General features: G+C 35.7%; 4 protein-coding genes and 1 pseudogene across 7 annotated transcripts; all 5 read left to right on the top strand.

Annotated features, from left to right (window-relative positions):
- The first annotated feature begins 1,692 nt into the window (after positions 1-1,692).
- On the top strand, positions 1,693-3,789 carry LOC149406341 (UPF0481 protein At3g47200-like). Its single transcript, XM_089607593.1, has 2 exons — positions 1,693-2,664; positions 3,196-3,789. Exons 1-2 carry the CDS (start codon positions 1,762-1,764, stop codon positions 3,586-3,588), a joined length of 1,296 nt encoding a protein of 431 aa, XP_089463719.1. The 5' UTR covers positions 1,693-1,761; the 3' UTR covers positions 3,589-3,789.
- Positions 3,790-4,788: 999 nt separating this feature from the next.
- Positions 4,789-5,274, top strand: LOC149406342 (S-protein homolog 20-like). The gene has a single exon (XM_089612507.1). It carries the CDS (start codon positions 4,789-4,791, stop codon positions 5,272-5,274), a length of 486 nt encoding a protein of 161 aa, XP_089468633.1.
- A 4,462-nt stretch (positions 5,275-9,736) lies between these two features.
- Positions 9,737-10,222, top strand: LOC149406343 (S-protein homolog 20-like). The gene has a single exon (XM_089612518.1). It carries the CDS (start codon positions 9,737-9,739, stop codon positions 10,220-10,222), a length of 486 nt encoding a protein of 161 aa, XP_089468644.1.
- A 1,282-nt stretch (positions 10,223-11,504) lies between these two features.
- LOC149406344 (UPF0481 protein At3g47200-like) lies at positions 11,505-13,932 on the top strand. Of its 3 annotated transcripts, none has more exons than XM_089626350.1 (3): positions 11,505-11,608; positions 11,697-12,120; positions 13,014-13,932. In XM_089626350.1, exons 2-3 carry the CDS (start codon positions 11,722-11,724, stop codon positions 13,926-13,928), a joined length of 1,314 nt encoding a protein of 437 aa, XP_089482476.1. In that variant the 5' UTR covers positions 11,505-11,608; positions 11,697-11,721; the 3' UTR covers positions 13,929-13,932. The 3 variants fall into 3 exon arrangements, with proteins under 3 accessions (XP_089482476.1, XP_089482481.1, XP_089482483.1); XM_089626355.1 differs by having other exon boundaries at positions 11,511-11,608; positions 11,701-12,120; XM_089626357.1 differs by having other exon boundaries at positions 11,511-11,608; positions 11,708-12,120.
- A 2,867-nt stretch (positions 13,933-16,799) lies between these two features.
- LOC149406345 (UPF0481 protein At3g47200-like) lies at positions 16,800-18,732 on the top strand (annotated as a pseudogene). The gene is made up of 3 exons (XR_016301376.1): positions 16,800-16,839; positions 16,933-17,348; positions 17,605-18,732. The product of XR_016301376.1 is annotated as a UPF0481 protein At3g47200-like (transcript).
- Positions 18,733-20,112: the final 1,380 nt, after the last annotated feature.

The following is a 20,112-nucleotide window of genomic DNA, read 5'->3' on the forward strand; positions in this document are numbered from 1 at the left end:
AAGGTACAATCACTGAATATTGCATGCTTTGGCTCTTGTACATCGGTACATGATTTCTATATCGCGGTATAACCATTGATTTGCGCTAATTTTAGCTTCTGTACCGCCATACATCTACTGTTTTGTTCCTTCTCCAGTGTGGTGTCCGTTATTCATTTTTCATATGTTTCTACATTTTTCATTTTTTATTCATGTGTTGTTACAGTATTTGTTGGCTTTATTTTTTAGTGCAAGTTGTAAGGGAAGATGTCGGTCTTTATGCTTCAGCTTTTGGTAAGACATCTTTCTTCCTGTGCGCAGATCGTAATTCTGACAAGTTTTCGGTTTTGCCAAATTGCTTTACTGGTGACTTTATTGTGCAATATTATTGCGATCATGGGTAAGGAAACCCTAGATACACTTCCAGGATTGTACAGCTGCTATAAAAGCCCTGCGCTACCCCCTTAGCAGCCTCGACGCTTTTATCAAAATACTTTGGACTCCTAGACGTGCAAGACTGGCAGGCTGGAAGACTTTGTGTATTGATAAGAGTGGTGTTGTTCATCAAATACTATTCGAGAAGATTGAATGTTTGAGTGATTTGGGTTTTGTGTTTACGTGATTGAAGACTCACGTGTGATTGAAGATTGAAGACGTCCGAGCATAGGTGTTTGCTCGAAGAGTGGAATTGAGGAGATCTCAAATTCAGGGGGAGTCTCTGGTCTAGGTATTCACTTGTGGTAATAGTTTCTAGAGTTTTAATTTTGCGTTGTAATCATATAAGACCTTGCTTGTACTATTGACTACTATATAGTGAAATCTTTTCCGTTGGCATAGTGCTCTCAGACGTAAGTGTTGTTGCACCGAACTGGATAACCATATTGTATGTCCTTTATTGTTTGCACTGCTTTGTTGTTTATCCATTATCTGTATTCAAACAAGTTGTCGAACACATTGTCAATACATTATGTGCGACATCTTGTCTTTGTGGTTAATCAGAATTTCATCATGTATATTACTTTATATTTTCTTTAACATCTTGCATAGCAACAATCATGGCCATGAAATAGAATATGATGAGCGCTTTACGATTGTCCAGAGTTGATTTACATGTTTTTAACACATCAAACGTAATATACTGATTATGATTATATTAAAATTATTATTATTGTTGATGTTGCTTGTGTTTGAAGCATAGAACCACGGTTCCTAAATCCGCATACACAAATATGTGAAGAAAAGTATCAGATTCTCTTTAAAACCAAAAGCTGTTTGTTCCACACTCCATTTTTTTAATTCGTCACTGCTCTTAAAAAAAACAACAAAATTAGAAAAATAATCAATTTAAACGTTTGATATTGCTAAATAGCAAAAATTTGGTAAATATTAGGTAAATAGCCATAAATGATGACGTGGCTTAATATAGCAGTGGCTATTTACTTAATATTTATGTTTGTAAATATATAAAATTGACTATTTATCTAATATTTACTAAACCTTGGCTATTTAGTAATTCTCAACGTTTAAGTTGCTTATTTTGCTAAATTACCAAAAAAAAAAACAAAGTAAATAAAAGAGATAGATTGTCACTGAAGCAAAGGCGACACAAGTACAACATAGGACAGAAAAAAAAAAATCCCACTTTATTCTCTCGAGTCTCCTGCAAAGTAAGCATGTATAAGTTTATGTGTATTAATTAACATAAAAAAGTACCTCATATCTTATATCACCATCACAAAATTATTTTCATAAAACTTGGTTTTTCTGCATAAATAAAAGAAAATGACAGAGACGGGAAGAGATCAAGAGATCATCGCCATCGACGTGGCGGCTTTGAAGGAAGACTTGGACCAAAAGATGGCTGGAAAATTATCAATGCCGGCGAATTGCAGCATATTCCGAGTCCCGACCATTCTCCTGAGACACAGCCCAACCGCGTACACACCGAACCAATTCTCCTTCGGCCCGTTCCACCACCACAACGAGACCATCAAGCGAAGCGAGCCAATCAAGCACAAGTACCTCTCAGACCTCCTATCTCGAGTCGCGCCCAATCGAAACCAAAACCCCGACGAGTTTCTCCTCGGACTAATCGAATCCGTCGCCGGAGTCTGGTCAGAGGCGAGGGACTACTACGCGGGCCCCATCGGGATGGAGCCCCACGAGTTCGTCAACCTCATGGTCGTCGACGGAGTCTTCATAATCGAGCTCTTTCGCAAAAGAGCTTACCCGGATCTGAGGGACGTAGATGACCCGATTTTCTCGACGTTGTGTCTCCACCAGTTTCTGTGGCACGACCTGATCCTTCTGGAGAATCAAATCCCGTGGTTCGTCCTCGAGATGCTGTTCGATAGGACCTCTATCCCAGAGATCGACGAGAGAGAGCTCGTCGAGATCGTAATGGAGTATTTCTCATCGATATTCTCGACCACGCCTCCCCCGATCGAGCCGCTTCTGAATAACCCTGATCGAGGCCACAAGCACATCCTTGATCTGCTCAGAAACTCGTTGGTGTCCCCGTCCCATGTGACGAAGAAGAAGCAGCTCGGTTGGGCCGCGATGAGGTCGGCCTCGACTCTTGAGGAGTCTGGGATCAAGTTCAAGACTCTGAAATTCCGGTCTATTCTCGACATCAGGTTTAACAAGAAACAAGGGGTTCTGGAGATACCCACACTTTTTATTCAGGTAAAGATGCAACCTTTAATCCAATAGACAGAAAAATAATAATTAATTCATGTAAAATGTAAATTTAGGAAATTTTCAAGAATTATTCTTTCTTAGAATTTCTAGAACTTGGCACTTTTTTTTCATGTGTAATGGAATATCAATTCTGCAACCTAGCTAATCTTACTTTATTAGTGTAAAAATTTCATATGATAAATTACAGGCTTTATCAACAAAATCTACTACTTTGCACTAAATAGAATAAGGTACCTATATCACATACTAGAGACCCCTCAAATTTTTAATTTTTTTTTTATACTTTTCTACTCTTAATTTGTTTTTTTTTTCTTATCTTTAAAATTTAAAAATTAGCTTCTTCTAATTTTATTTTATTTTGCATATTAACCCCCCTAATTTATATCTCTGACTTCGTTCTTGTCCGCAAACAAGCCTTTTTTTAACTATTAACAAAAAAATTTGTTAAAGGTTAATCACAATCGAAAAGTTTCGGATAGGGCTAACCAAGATTTAATTTTTCATGTACATACTCAGGAGACGACAGAGACGATATTCCGAAACCTCATCATCCTCGAGCAGTGCTGCCCAAACTACGACGCGGTGATCACTTCCTACGTGGTCTTGCTCGACAACCTCATCGACACCAAGGAAGACATGGAGATTCTTTGCAAGAGCCGAGCGATACGGAGGTGGATCAATGTGGACGACGCGGCTCGGCTCTTCAACCGTCTCTACATCGACACCTTCGTCGAGGAGACTTTATATCTCCAGCTCACCAAGGACGTCAACAAGTACTGCCGGCGCCGGTGGAACACTTACCGGAGAGTTCTCGTGCGCGACTATTTCAACCACCCGTGGGCTTTCATCTCCGTCATTGCCGCTTCCATCATCCTCATTCTAACCCTCATACAGACTGCCAAAGTCTAGATATTTTATTATATATAGTTGTCATGTTTGTTGTGTTTTGTCCATCTTTTATATTGAGGAATGAGATTAATTTACTTGTATTTTGTTTATTCAATTTGTTTAAGTCTTGTGTGGCATGAATTTTAGTTTAGAAAAATTAATAAGTTGTACAACACTCTGTGAGTTACTTAATTAAATAGTACTATAAAATAAAATACATTTATAAACGGATTGGTTTTAGACGCGACATTGTCACTTTTAATTAGATGCGATAAATGATGTTCAGAAGAGACATGCCGTTAAATCCAATTTGAATGACGGATTAGATGCGACTTGTCGCTTCTGAAAGATAGCTTCTAAGTCATTCAGAGATGAACGTTTAGAAGCTTAAAATATGCTAGTGCTTGTTCAAGACAACCCAATCACTAGGTCAATGCGTACTTAGACCTAGTGAACTAAAAATATTATGTTTAATTAGAATTGGTATGTCAATATCTAGACCTTATAAATTCTGACTAATAATCTTTTTTCGGGCACAATATTTCTATATTATAATTAATTATTCATCATATACGACTGATTTGGTGTTACAAAATTAAAAGTGAATTTTATGCGTAGTCACAAATTTTACATTATAATTCATATATTCAATACTGAAGTTTGAACAGGCTTAGTTACAAATCTCATAAATATAATGAATTAAAAAAGTTAAAAAAGCAGGTATTAAATAATGAATTACTGAAATCACGGAAGGATCGCGAGATGTTATTGACACGTAGATCGGCTAAAGTGATTCATATCTGCCAGCAGTCTTACGCTGAAATTTTCCAGTTTATCCAATACAATTGTTCTTATATAAGATTTTTTAATTTTAGAAATTCAGTTACGTAACGGCGATTCTTACACGTCCAAAGAGTTATTGACTCTACAAATCTATCAAATCAAATAGAACAACGTAGAAACTAAATGTTTGAGCGAGTCAATTTGATAAAGAATATCATATGCTAAGCTGAAATAGATGCTACTATATATAGATTATAGAGAGACACAACACAACCAGGCGTTTGATGGATAAAGTTGACCATAATCCTAAAAACCATAAATAGTAAATAAAACGGCAAAACGTAACCAAAAGCTTGTATATAAAGTACCACCAGAACACAAAGCCCTAATTATCTCTTCAATCACAATATATTAAAGAAAATCTAATACGTACTACAAATGGCTTTAGGTTTTGATCAGAAACACAGTGGCATAATTACGCTTATTGCGACGCTATTATTTCTATCGTCGTCGTTAGCGTTGATCGGAGCGAGTGGGAACGAGTCCGGCGAAGGAGACGAGAGCAAGGTGTTCATATATCCATCAAAGGATAAAGTCAAAGTGACGATCAACAATGCCCTAGGCGGAGGGGTTTGGGCTAACGTGCACTGCAAGTCAAAGGACGACGACCTGAATAGCCGAACCCTAGCCCCCAACAAAGGCTTCGACTTCTCGTTCCAGCCCAACTTCTGGGGATCCACACTCTACTTCTGCCACGTGACGTGGCACTGGCCCGGCAACGACCAGTCTCACTTCTTTGATGCTTATTCCTTCGCCAGAGACCGCAACCGTTGTCTACGTGGCACCGATCACTGTTGTTGGAACATCAAGCCCAGTGGACCATGTGCCTGCAACAATGCCAGCAATTGTCTCAAGTGGAAATAGGAAATATATATATATATATATATATATATATATATATATTATATTTCGTTCCAAATATGTTTCAAGTACTATTACATGTTTTTTTTTTCTTTTTATATTGAGCATAAGGCGCATTAACTGTTGCTTTGGGGTTAATGAATAATAATAACTATCTCTCTATTTTTTTCAAAGATTTTTCCGGATTCTTATCTTCTTTTTTTTCTTTTCAAAAAGACAGATCTGTAGTGACACTCAAACACCAACTTCAATAGTCAAATATATATTTACTGCTAAAGTAATAGAGCAAAAATAAGGGAAATATATTGACCTTAATTGATGAAAAAACTAAAAAAATGTAGAATCTTACAAGAAAAAAAAAATGGATCATGTTCTAAAACGCTTCAGACCAAGTCCGGAGAGAGAGAGAGATATTTAATTTTGTAATATTGTGTTTAACTTCTTAATTTTTATTTTACTTTAATTTTTAATAATAATATTAAAAAAGATTAAATGAAAGAAGACTATTTTACCTTCCATTGTTTAACACCGTTACTAAAAACCGAGTGTAAATGATATATTTAGATAGTTAAAGAACTTGTTTGGGATGATTAGAACTTTCAGGGACAAGTTATTAGGAATGGACAAGGGTATTTCTGTAACTTATCCTACATATTAATAAAAGCTCATCTTCAGTTAGTATGTTATTTACTTGAACGCTTATTGCAAACAGCGTGGGCACAGGTGGCGGAGAGTGCTCATGCGCGACTATTTCAATCACCCTTGGGCCCTTATCTCTCTCAAAGCTGCTGTTATCGCCCTCGTTCTCACCTTTCTACAAACACTCTTTGCCATCATTGAGAAATAGTTAGCTCTCTCATATATGTTCATCTCTCTTATGGAGGTTGTTCTTTTTGTTGATGATTATTAGTGTGTGTTTAGAATGCAAATTAGGAGACATCTAGGGTCTTCTTGGATTTTTATTCTTTTCTCAAAATTACGCTGTTGCGGTCTGTATTATGAATATTATCGAGTTCGAGTATAAAATACATGAAATAATAAATTTTCATTCTAGATATGAAAATTGGAATCATGTGCTTACTTCAAAAGTTTGTTAAATAATTAAGATACAATTTTGAGAAGAAGCAATAGTAAAGCATGCAAACTTGCGAACTAATATGTTTAACTACTAATTCCGTTGGTCAATGAGATATCCTTTAATTCAAATTATTAGTCAACGACCTTTATCTTCCTTATTTCAAATAAACTTCAGAGTTTTGTTTTTTATCAGAAAATCGTTCAAATCTAATGTCCAACACATTAATAAAGATTAAGAAACAAACTTCGATAATGTGAAAAGTTACGAAACACTTGCAAAAATAGTCGTATGTCTTCATATGCAAGTATATAGGAACCACTGAATAATTAATTATTGGGTAAACTAGCAACGTAGACATTTTGAAACATGGTTTTTGAAATCTAGTCAACGTTTGTTAAATTTTACAATCTAGTCATTTACTGAAATTTACGGATATAAAATACCTAATTTACCATTTTTCTTATACTTACTCGATCAAAACACTAGCCCACGTTTGACCGGTTTGAATTGTATACAGCCAATTAATTTCATATTTTTTCGTAATTTAATTGGATATTTAGCTAATTTAATAGGAGATTCGGTGATGTAATTAAAAGAGAAAATTTAATGCAATAAATGCACAAAAAATTTACCATAATTAACAGAAATTAACAAATCAGCGGAGATTAACACAAATTTACAAACATTTACACTGTATTTGTTTACACGGCTATAATTTCAGCAATTTAATTTCAGCTTTTTGAATTCATAATATGAGATTCGGTGATGTAATTAAAATGGAAAGAAAATATTTATTTGATTGAATAAGTCAAACAAGATAATGAATACACGTAATTATGATAAAATCTCGTTCAAAATTAGAAAATAAATTTGGAAAACAAAAATACCGTATTAAATGCGTATTAAAGGAAAGAAAAGAAATCGGCTCTACCTGCACATATGTAAATTTACTATAATTAACAGAAATTAACAAAGCAACGGAGATTAACAAAAATTTACGAACATTTACACTGTATTTGCTTACACGGCTATAATGTTCATTAAAGAAAAAAACGCTCAATAACCAACTTTGCCAAGTATAGATTTTTTTTTTTAATTCGAAATATAAACCGAATATAACAAATTCGGCTACAAAACCAAGTTTCAAAACGTGGGCTAGTATTTTTGAAACCAAACCAAGGCTAATATAGTAAATACCATCTTACATAAATATGACACGTCATCAAATTTGGCTAGATTTGAAAATTAAACGAAACGTTGGCTAGATTACAATTGCAACGTTTGATGTGGCTTAGATCGACTAATTTTTCTTAATTATTCCCATTAGCTATTGTATAGCTAAATAGCCTTTTCGAAAATTGGGTTTTGTTTGGTAGTTCACTTAAACTGTTTTTTGTTTTATGTTTTCTAATTTTTGTAGTTGTACTGAAAAATTATTTTGCAGTTGTTTTCAAAAAGCTGTTTGATACAGTTTTCATTTTTGTTTTTGAGAAATTGGAAAAACTGAAAAAACTGTTTGGTACAGTTTTCATTTTTTTTTTTGAAAAAATGAAAAAAATGAAAACTGTTTGGTACATGGAAACAATTTCTTAAAACTCAAATCCAAGTAAAACTCAATCCAACTAAAAACTAAAAGCAAATAAAATCTCAATCCAAGTAAAAACTAAAAGCAAATAAAATCTGAATCCACCAAAGTTTCTAATCATCACTTAAGCCTTTGAGAAAAGGTAACGTCACTTCGTCCGGGATTGTCATGAGAGCAATGCGTAAGTCCTTCTTATTCACAAGCTCCATCATGAATCCGCTGTATTGTTTCTGCGAAAGCGAATCTCGATGCTTTGTTAGTTTTTCCACACATTGTTTCAGAAGGACCTCGTCTCTACTCATCGAGTCCGCGTTACTAGACATTTTCCGTGCTTCTTTCTCTTCCAAAAATGCAAGCAACCGATCACTTGTGTAACGCTCACTTTCAGTTTGGGATTGAATTGCCTCTTGCCACATGGTTTTACTGCTCATCGGAGATTTTCTCTTGCGTGCAGTAGATTTTTCCGCCGTTTGTTTCTCAACCTCCCGGACTTCATCAGATGAGTCCCCTCCCTCTTCCGCATCAGGCGCACTTCCCGCAGTCGATACACACGGGACCTTTTCCCGAGCGGTTGATGCAGTTTTTCCGATGGCGGCTACCTCGGCTGGTCCCATCGCTAATCCACCGGTGGCCGACTTACCAGCGAATATTTCCTTTAGTTTATCGTAGTGCGCCAAAGCCTCTTCCGGCCAATGAGCACCGTCATCCATTTTTCAAAAACCTGAACCATAAATGATGAAATGAACACAAGCAATATAGTTTGTGGCAATTCAACACAGTGCAGTATAGCTGGTTCTTTTTTGCATCATCTATAACCTAAACCAATGTGAACACTTGAATTGAGCTGAATCATGTGAACTTTTAGTTCTTCAAGAAAGAAAAAAAAAAGTGAACTTTATTTAGTAAAGTGTGAATAAGCAGATGAAAATCGAGGAGCCATAATCGTCCAGTTCAAGAGGGTAACCAAACACTCCCGAAATTTCCCATTAGCTAAATGAGAAATTGCCCCATTAATTTGCCACCAATTTCATAACATTTTTCCATTTTCCACCAAAAGACTAATTTTTCCCAAAATGCCATCATCTATGTCAACAATGTTGACATCTATTTTTGCCCTTCACTATGAGATGTCAACATTAATGTTGACATCTCGGTGGCATTTTGGGAAAAATTAGTCTTTTGGTAGAAAGTGAGAAAATATTATGAAATTGGTGGCAAATTGAGCAATTTCTCTTAGTTAAACAGCTATTTATTATTAAAATCTCATAAATATAATGAATTAAAAAAGTTAAAAAAGAAGTTATTAAATAATGAATTACTAAAATCACGGAAGGATTGTGAGATGTTATTGACACGTAGATCGGCTAAAGTGATTCATATCTGCCAGCAGTCTTACGCTGAAATTTTCCAGTTTATCCAATACATTGTTCATATATAAGATTTTTATAATTTTATAAATTCAGTTACGTAACGGCGATTCTTACATATCCAAAGACTTATTGACTCTACAAATCTATCAAATCAAATAGAACAACGTTAGAAACTAACTGTTTAAGCGAGTCAATTTGATAAAGAATATTATATATTAAGCTGAAATAGATGCTGCTATATATAGATTATAGAGAGACACAACACATCCAGGCGTTTGATGGATAAAGTTGACCATAATCCTAAAAACCATACATAGTAAATAAAACGGCAAAACGTAACCAAAAGCTTGTATATAAAGTACCACCAGAACACAAAGCCCTAATTATCTCTTCAATCACAATATATTAAAGAAAATCTAATACGTACTACAAATGGCTTTAGGTTTTGATCAGAAACACAGTGGCATAATTACGCTTATTGCGACGCTATTATTTCTATCGTCGTCGTTAGCGTTGATCGGAGCGAGTGGGAACGAGTCCGGCGAAGGAGACGAGAGCAAGGTGTTCATATATCCATCAAAGGATAAAGTCAAAGTGACGATCAACAATGCCCTAGGCGGAGGGGTTTGGGCTAACGTGCACTGCAAGTCAAAGGACGACGACCTGAATAGCCGAACCCTAGCCCCCAACAAAGGCTTCGACTTCTCGTTCCAGCCCAACTTCTGGGGATCCACACTCTACTTCTGCCACGTGACGTGGCACTGGCCCGGCAACGACCAATCTCACTTCTTTGATGCTTATTCCTTCGCCAGAGACCGCAACCGTTGTCTACGTGGCACCGATCACTGTTGTTGGAACATCAAGCCCAGTGGACCATGTGCCTGCAACAATGCCAACAATTGTCTCAAGTGGAAATAGGAAATATATATATATATATATATATATATATATATATATATCTTATATTTCATTTCAAATATGTTTCAAGTACTATTACATTTTTTTTTTATATTGAGAAAAAGGCGCATTAACTGTTGCTTTGGGGTTAATGAATAATAATAACTATCTCTCTAATAAAGGAAAAATGATATGAAGTAACCAATTCAACCTATGAATTTTGAAAAATAGCCATAGTTTCATTAGGTATAGCAAAATAGCCAATTAAGAATACTACGACTTTTAATCCTGCCTCGATTAATTTTAATCCAGCTTTCATAAAGCTTACATTCTGTTTTTATAGTTCGTTGGGATTAAATTTAATCCAGCATGTATTAATCTTACTTGGGCTAGTTTGCTTATAGTTGGTAAACTATGGCTCTATTTTGCAAAAGCTTAAGTTCTATTTGGCTATATAACCGCTTGACCCTTTTTTCAAAAAAAATTCCGGATTCTTATTTTTTTTTTTATTTTTTTTTTTTCAAAAAGAAAGATCTATAGTGACACTCAAACACCAACTTCAATAGTCAAATTTATATTCACTGCTAAAGTAATAGAGCAAAAATAAGGGAAATTGACCTTAATTGATGAACAAACTAAAAAAAGGTAGAATCTTACAAGAAAAAAAAAAATGGATCACGTTCTAAAGCGCTTCAGACCAAATCCGGAGAGAGAGAGAGAGAGAGAGAGAGAGAGAGAGAGAGAGAGAGAGAGAGAGAGAGAGAGAGAGAGAGAGAGAGAGAGAGAGAGAGAGAGAGAGATTTAATTTTGTAATATTGTGTTTAACTTCTTAATTTTTATTTTACTTTAATTTTTAATAATAATATTAAAAAATATTAAATGAAAGAAGACTATTTTACCTTCCATTGTTTAACACCGTTACTAAAAACCGAGTGTAAATGATATATTTAGATAGTTAAAGAACTTGTTTGGGGTGATTAGAACTTTCAGGGACAAGTTGTTAGGAATGGACAAGGGTATTTCTGCAACTTATCCTTCATATTAATAAAAGCACATCTTCAGTTAGTATGTTATTTACTTGTAAAGCGATCAACAAGACTTGCTGAGAAAACTTTCTATTTGAATTAGCTTATCTACTCAAATTGGAAATATAGACTTATTACTGATATGATGGTCTAAAAGAAAGGAATCTAAGAATTTTGATTAAGTTGTATGCACGTTTAAGATCACGTTATAATCGAGTAACGAACTAGATTCAATATGGGAAAAATATATAACATCAAAATCGCACTTTATTCTCTTAGTAAACACTTTAGACCCCCAGTCTTATCATAGTTACTGCACAACTATATATCAACATATCATGTGGTTCATAAGACAATCTAGTATGCTCCAGTATAATTTGAGGTATGTACCATTTTGATACCCACATCTGTACGTGTTCATTTCTATTACTTCTAAATTTTTGATGTGATTAATCTAATTTTGATGTTAGCTAGTTATTAGGTGAAAACATAATAATGGGAGAAGATTTTCAAGTTGTTGACGTGGAAGCCTTGGAAAGGAAACTGAGAGGAAAGATGAGCGGGAATCTAAAAATGTCACCGACGTGTAGTATCTTCAGAATTCCGACCATACTCGTCCGACACTGCCCAAACGCATACGCTCCGAACCAGTTCTCATTCGGCCCTTTTCACCACCGCGACTCCAACCTCAAACAGACTGAGAAGATCAAGTCCAAGTACTTTCTTGACCTCCTCTCTCGCCTTTCGGCCACGGAGAACAAGTTCCATAATTCAACCGACCCCGATGTGATCTTGAGAGGGTTGACCAGCGCCGTCGCGGGCGTTTGTGGAGAGGCTCGCGAGTACTATGCAGGGCCCATACACATGGATGCTGCCAAGTTCGCCGAAGTTATGGTGCGTTTTTTTATAACATTATTGTATCCATATCTATATAGTACCTTTAATTAGTACTTAAGAACGAAATTTTAAACTCCTATTAGCTGAAACTGGATCGGTTCGGTTCGGTTTCTTACGAATATTCGGTTTTTAAAAATTCAGTCCAATATCCGGTCCAGTTTAGTCTAAAACCGAAATTCGATTATCCAAATATTCGATTATCCGGTTTCTTAAATCCAATAGCCGGTTTTTCAAAATTCGGTTATCCGATTCTTTAAATTTCAGAACCAGTTTTATATCCGGTTTAAACAAACCGGCTATTCAATTTTTAAATATATACCTAGTTCTAAAATTATTACAATGATTTAAATACAAGTACAAAATGAGCCATATAAAGCTCTAAAATAATAATTCATAGTCTAAAAAATAAAAAATAAAAGTTAGGTACGTAAAAAAGGTTGTGATTTTTTTTTTTTCAAAATCATGGTCTAGGTGGTTGTGAAAGGCCTATGTTTAATTATTTTTAATTTAATTTTTTTAATAAAAAAAATTCGGTTATATAACCGATATCCAAATTTGTCTAAAATCAAATCCGATATCCAGTCAAGTTTTTTAAACCGGATCAGTTATCCGAATCCGAATTTCGGTTATCTGACGTGGCTCTAGATTTCGGTTTTGGTTCGGTTTGGATATCGGTTTTATCTGATTTTCGGTTCGATTTTGTACAACCCTAAATCTTGTACACTAAACTATCCGCATTTTAACTAGGATAAGGTTTTCAATGAGTTGATAAAATAACATGGTATCAGAGCAGAGTGCAAAGTATAATGTGAACAAGTCTCACATTAGCTTAAGCTTTAATTAAGTAGTAAATTATAATAGTTTATTGTGTGGGTCCTATATTGTATCAGAGTTTGGATGGTTGTTTCATCGTAGAGCTCTTTCGGAAAAAGGCATACGAGAGTCTCCGAGGAAAAGACGACCCAATCTTCAGTATGTCTTGCTTTCTTCAATTCCTGTGGCACGACATGATATTACTGGAGAACCAAGTCCCTTGGATGGTGCTCCAAAAGCTTTTTGACTTGTCTTTCACATCCGTTGACGAGAAATCACTACTTCAACTGACCATTGAGTTCTTTGGGAACATGTTCTCAATGACCCAGCTGCCGATTGTGCCGCTTGCTTCTAAGCCGCACCAAAGCAAGCACATCCTCGACCTATTGAGGAACGCAGTGGTGGTGCCTTCCCTCGCAAGAAAGTCCAAAGACCGCAGTTGGGAAGAGCCAATGCATTCCGCCACGACCCTCGACGAGTCGGGAGTCAAGTTCAAGGCCATCGAAGGGGACTTCATGTCCGTGTTGGACATTAGGTTCGACAAGAGGAGAGGTGTTCTCAAAATCCCGGCTTTGTTTATCCAAGAAACGACACAGACAGTGCTTCGGAACCTCATCGCGTTGGAGCAGTGTTGCCCTAACTACAAGGCCGTGATCACCTCTTACGCGATTTTGCTGGACAACCTCATCAACTCGCGTGCGGACATGGAGATACTTTGCAAGAGCAAGGCGATGAGCACCTGGCTGAACATCGACGAGGCGACCAAGTTCTTTGACAAGCTCTACATTGATACTTACATAAACGACATGTACTATCACAATCTCATTGACGACGTGAACGCTTATTGCAAACAGCGTTGGCACAGGTGGCGGAGAGTGCTCATGCGCGACTATTTCAATCACCCTTGGGCCCTTATCTCTCTCATAGCTGCTGTTATCGCTCTCGTTCTCACCTTTCTACAAACACTCTTTGCCATCATTATTAAGAACTAGTTAGCTCTCATATATGTTCATGTCTCTTATGGAGGTTGTTCTTTTGTTGATGATTATTTGTGTGTGTGTGTGTGTGTTTAGAATACAAATTAGGAGAGTCTTCTTGGGTTTTTGTTATTTTCTCAAAATTACGTTGTTGCTATCTATATTGCACTTTACTGTCTGTATTTTGTTTATCATCGAGTTCGAGTATAAAATACATGAAATAATAAATTTCCATTCTAGATATGAGAATTGGAATCATGTGCTTACTCCACAAGTTTGTTAAATAATTAAGATACAATTTTGAGAAGAAGCAATAATATAGCATGCAAACTTGCGAACTAATATGTTTAACTACTAATTGCGTTGGTCAATGAGATATCCTTTAATTCAAATTTTAGTCAACGACCTTTATCTTCCTTATTTCAAATGAACTTCAGAGTTTTATTTTTATCAGAAAATCGTTCAAATCTAATGTCCTACACATTAATAAAGATTAAGAAACAAACTTCGATAATGTGAAAAGTTACGAAACACTTGCAAAAATAGTCGTATGTCTTCATATGCAAGTAATTAGGAACCACTGAATAATTAATTATTCCCATTAGCTATTGTAGCTAAATAGCCTTTTTGAAAATTGAAATTTCATATTAAACAACGTCTGGTTAATATTTAGAAATTAGTCACTCAAATTATTAACTGACAAATCTACCCTCTAACCAATTTTAAATTAAAAGTACATTTAAAATTTAAAATTATTAAATAACTAAATGCTCAAGCCAATATTTTAAATTCAAAATTCCCAAAAAAATAGAGAAACATAGTAAAAAAAAAAAGATACAACATCATTTTTAAAAGATATTCGTAATTATTTCTTGTAAATTCATATAAGATTCAAATTTGAAAGTTAATAATGGTTAATAGTTATTAAATAATAGGTAATACTTTAATATTTGTTAATACTTGTTAGTAATAGTTATTAATAAATTAGTTTGATCAGCGACCGCTCTAGAAGTCTAGATCCGCCGAGTGATCTCCGACGAGACAAGCACAATGGCGATGAGGGGTGTCCGTGGGAGCAGGAAGATTTCTTCAATCTATTCTACAATTCCATTGACGATCTATTCTACAGTTCCATATTGACGATTAGTTGGGAATGAGGTTGAAGATTTGGGATGCAAAATTAGAGTAGAGATTCGAGTTCATTTTTTTTTTTAACTTATAAACCTTAGAAAAACAATACAAATAAAAATGTAAAGAGATCTCGCACAAGATTTTCTAGAAAAGAAAGAGAAAAGCTTGACATCGCCAAAATCATCCACTTCGTGAGCATCTGATTCTTCCCCCTGAAAATCAGCCTCGAATCTTCCTCGAGGTTGACGATCTTTTATCAGAGAGGCTTCAAGAAGCGATTTGCATATCCGAATTTATTGAGATCCGAGCACAGGTAATCCTCCGCAAGACAATGTTACTAGAGCGTCGACATGAAACCGGAGATTTTAGTTCTTCCACACATTCCTCAAAGATCAATTGATGACCGGAAAAATAAAGAAATGGAACTAAAGCCTCAAAGTCGATCATCGTCGGGGTCAACGATGATATCCGATCAGAGAGGCATCAAGAAACGATTTGCAAATCTAGATTTCTTGAGATCGGCTGATCGACGACAAAATCAAAAGAGAGTAAATAAAGCTTCAAAAAATTTCTCTTGAAATAAAAGGTAAAGGAACAAGCTTTACTATTTTCTATTATATAGCTTGTTATTCATAATTTTTTTTAATTCATACTTTTTTAACTAACCGTAGGGAAACTCTCATAAGGGCCAAATGGTAAATTGCAGCAAACACTGATAATCAAGCCATCTCGGCATTTTGGCTATTATTTAGAAGAATCTGAAACGTTGGCCAAAATAAAATTCTCATATGTTTTAAATTTTAAATGACTTAGTTACTTATAAATTTACTTATAAATTACAGATCTCATGACTATGATTTATATACCAGTAAAAGTTTATTGTAATTATACTAAAAGATAATATCAAAAATATCTCTCGTGTTTAATCAAAATGCGAGATTTATCTCTTCGATTTCTAGAAATATCAGACATATCCCTTCAGTTTAATATAAATGACATATATCTCCCCTTAAAAAATATTATATTACAAATATCACTATTTTCGTCTATTTTTTACAAAAAAAATAAAAATAAAAATAAAATTGAACTTCTCAAAATACCCTAATAGAATAAATATTTATTTACTATTTGATTAAAAAAAAATCAAAATCTCTCTTTATAAAAAAAATCCTGAACTTTTTATAAAAAAAAAACTTTTTTAAATTAGTTTTCTTATATATAAAATAAAAAATAAAAAATTATTTTATTAAGGTATTTTGGAAAGTTCAAATTTTTTTTTATAAAAAATAAATGAAAAGAGTGATATTTATAATATAACATTTTTTTTAGGGGAGGTATATGTCATTTATATTAAACTGAAGGGATATATCTGACATTTTTAGAAATCGAACGGATAAATCTCGTATTTCAATAAACACGAGAGATACCCATGATATTTTCCCTCGTACTAAATTATGGGCTACTCGTTTCAAACTTGGGTCAACGGATACTGTCTATTATTCCTGTTTCACTACATTTCTAAGAAGCAGACACCACATATACGATATTTCAAGAAAACTCATTGTTAAACCGCTTACTTTTCATTTGCCATCAATCCCAGTCAACGGCCTCGTCGTCTATGTGGAAAATGCGTGTGTTCACATATGTATCAACACACCACCGCATATACACCGTTCACGCTAGTCTTATCATAGTTAATGCACTATATATATATATATATATATATATATATATATATATATCAACGTATCATGTGGTTCATAAGATAATCAAGTACGCTCCAGTTTTATTTGAGGTACCATTTTTATACTCACATCTTTGTTTTATTTTCAGTCCTATTACTCATAAAAATTTTATGTGAATATAATTTTGATGTTATATTCATAAGGTACGAACATCTAATAGTATGGAAGAAAATTTACAAGATGTTGACGTGGAAGCCTTGGAAAGGAAACTCAGAGAAAAGATGAGCGGGAATCTAATAATGTCACCGACGTGTAGTATCTTCAGAATTCCGACCATACTCGTCCGACACTGCCCAAACGCATATGCCCCGAACCAGTTCTCAATCGGCCCTTTTCACCACCGCGACTCCAACCTCAGACGACTGAGAAGATCAAGTCCAAGTACTTACTCGATCTCCTCTCTCGGCTTTCGGCTGTGGAGAACAAGTTCCATAACTCGACCGACAGTGATATGATCTTGAGAAGTTTGACCAGCGCCGTAGTGGGCATTTGTGGAGAGGCTCGCGGGTACTATGCAGGGCCTGTACACATGGATGCCGCCGAGTTTGCCGAAGTTTTGGTACGTTTCATTACAATGTTATTGTGTTTAGTTAGATATACCTTTAATTAGTACTTGAGGGAATTTCAAACTCTGACCCTAAACTATTCACATATTCGATTTGGTTAAGGTTTTTGATGAGTTGATAAATTTACATGGGATCGTAGCAGAACGGCAAGTCTTAAGTATAGTGTTGACAAGTCTCACATTGGCTTAATTAGCTTTAATTAAGTAGTAAATTATGATAATTTGTTAAGTGGGTTCTATATTGTATCAGTGCTTGGACGGTTGTTTCCTCGTAGAACTCTTCCGGAAGAAGGCATACAAGAGTCTCCGGGGAAAAGACGACCCGATCTTCAGTATGCCTTGCTTTCTTCAATTTCTGTTGCACGACATGATCTTGCTAGAGAACCAAGTGCCTTGGATGGTGCTTGAAAAGCTTTTTGACTTGTCTTTCACATCCGTTGACAAGAAATCGCTAGTTGAACTGACCATTGATTTCTTTGAGACCATGTTCTCGACGACCAAGCCGCCTATCCCGCCGCACCGGAGCAAGCACATCCTCGACCTTTTGAGGAACGCGCTGGTGGTGCCTTCCTGTGCAAGAAATCACAAACATCGCAAATGGAAAGAGCCCATGCATTCTGCCACGACCCTCGACGAGTCGGGAATCAAGTTCAAGGCCATCGAAGAGGATTTCAAATCCATATTGGACATCAAGTTCGACCAGAGGAGAGGTGTCCTCTTAATCCCGGCTTTGTTCATCCAAGAAACAACACAAACCGTGTTTCGGAACCTCATCGCGCTTGAGCAGTGTTGCCCTAACTACGAGGCCTTGATCACCTCCTACGCGATTTTGATGGACAACCTCGTCAACACGCGGGCAGACATGGAGATACTTTGCAAGAGCAAGGCCGTGAGTACCTGGCTGAACATTGACAACGCGACTAAGTTCTTTGACAAGCTCTACATTGATACCTTCGTCAACAACATGTACTATCACGATCTCATCGACGAGGTGAACGCTTATCGCAAACTGCGTTGGCACAGGTGGCGGAGAGTGCTCATGCACAACTATTTCAATCACCCTTGGGCCCTTATTTCTCTCATTGCCGGTGTTATCGCCCTCGTTCTCACCTTTCTACAAGCACTCTTTGCCATCATTAAGGACTAGATAGCTCCCTTATATGTTGCGTCCCTTGAGGAGGATGTTCTTTTGTTAATGATTTTGTGTGTGTGTGTGTGTGTGTGTGTGTGTGTAGAATACATATTAGGAGACATCTCGGGTATTCTTGGGTTTTGATTCTTTTCCCAAAATTACATTTTTGCTATCTGTATTACACTTTACTGTCTGTATTTTGTTTATCGTCAAGTTTGCGTATAATATACATGATATTATAAATTTCCATTATAGATATGAGGATTGGAATCATGTGTTTACTTAAAAGTGCTTATTATTTGTAACAAATGTTCAAATCAACTACAAACCAAGCAAAACCAATCACCATATGTAATAGAAAATGGTCCTTCTGAAAGCTATAGGTTACTTATCTCACACGTTAAAAGAGTAACTTACTAGCCTGATTGCGTGTTTGTCAACAATTGCAACAACACTAACACACACTCTAACACCAAATTCTTTCTAGCCTTGATCGCCTGCTTACGAACAAAGTCGATTTTCTGAGAATAACACCTATTTGACCTATAGTCAAGAACAAACAGAACACTACTCTCCTTATTTCACTTCTTTCTTTCTTTTTCCTTTTTCTAGTCTTTCCTTTTTTTCTTTTCTTTTTACTCCATTACTCTAATTTTCCTTTTCTTTTCCTTTTCTCTCACAATCTCCATTTTTTTCTTTTCCTGTTTTATTTTTCCTTCAATTATGTTTTCTGTTTTCTGTTTCCTCTTTCCTCATTTTTTACTCTCTGCTTAACGTATCAGCTAGACACGCACCCCAAATGATCAGATTGACATTATAAGGACTATTTTAAACTGGGTAGGATCATCGCTCGTCATAGAGAGAAAAGCAACGACGCTTCTCAGATGGCTAAAGCAAGAGTTACGCGTACCGAAGGATGTTTGAAAGAGAGGCGTTTCGGTGGGACCTTATGAATCCACGATGAGGGTCGAATGGTAGGTCCCATTCGTACAGATAACCAAGGGTCGTTTCACAATTGACAATTGGAAGCTTCACTGCCATTGTTCTCGTGTGCATGCAAATGGATGAACAGGGTCATGAATACAAAGACATACGAATGTATCACTAGTTTGCAATGAAAATCCAATTTGAAATAACACCTAAATAACATACCTTTGGAGCCCAAAACTCGCATACACACCCCTTCGGGTTTCTTCAAATCCAGCAATTTAAGCAAATCCTGATCGCCGGTCAATGATCTGGGTCTTCATTTTCAGTCCCTCACGAAGATTTGAATCAAGTTGTTATTTCCTTCTCTTTTTTCGTTTTTTCTATTCTTTTTTTTTTTTCTCCTTTTTTTTTCTTTCCTTTTTTCTTTTCTATCTCTATTTTTCTTCTTCTTTTTTCCTTCTATTTTTTGTTTTTACTATTCTTTTGCAGATTATTTGCTTACCTGTAAGTTATCACGAAATCGTTGAGCAAGATCTTTTTCCCTACACCCTTCATTCGGCCTGCTAAAACAGCCGCTGCGTGTTCTCATACCTGAACCACAAAATCCAGATAACAGTGTCTATGGGCACACTATTTCACAATTAGAACTACAAAAAAATGAAACCTTTTTTTTTTACATCAATACAATAAGGAACT

The sequence above is a fragment of the Urtica dioica genome, chromosome 1 (assembly GCF_054948205.1).
Source record: "Urtica dioica subsp. dioica isolate 48M chromosome 1, U.dioica_male_clone48M_v1_H2, whole genome shotgun sequence".
NCBI classification, from domain to species: domain Eukaryota; kingdom Viridiplantae; phylum Streptophyta; class Magnoliopsida; order Rosales; family Urticaceae; genus Urtica; species Urtica dioica.

Coding starts and splice junctions, on each gene's coding strand:
- LOC149406343 (XM_089612518.1), top strand. CDS start 9,737: ATGGCTTTAGGTTTTGATCAGAAACACAGTGGCATAATTACGCTTATT.
- LOC149406342 (XM_089612507.1), top strand. CDS start 4,789: ATGGCTTTAGGTTTTGATCAGAAACACAGTGGCATAATTACGCTTATT.
- LOC149406341 (XM_089607593.1), top strand. CDS start 1,762: ATGACAGAGACGGGAAGAGATCAAGAGATCATCGCCATCGACGTGGCG. Junction 2,665..3,195: donor TACCCACACTTTTTATTCAG/GTAAAGATGCAA, acceptor GTACATACTCAG/GAGACGACAGAGACGATATT.
- LOC149406344 (XM_089626350.1), top strand. CDS start 11,722: ATGGGAGAAGATTTTCAAGTTGTTGACGTGGAAGCCTTGGAAAGGAAA. Junction 12,121..13,013: donor CCAAGTTCGCCGAAGTTATG/GTGCGTTTTTTT, acceptor ATATTGTATCAG/AGTTTGGATGGTTGTTTCAT.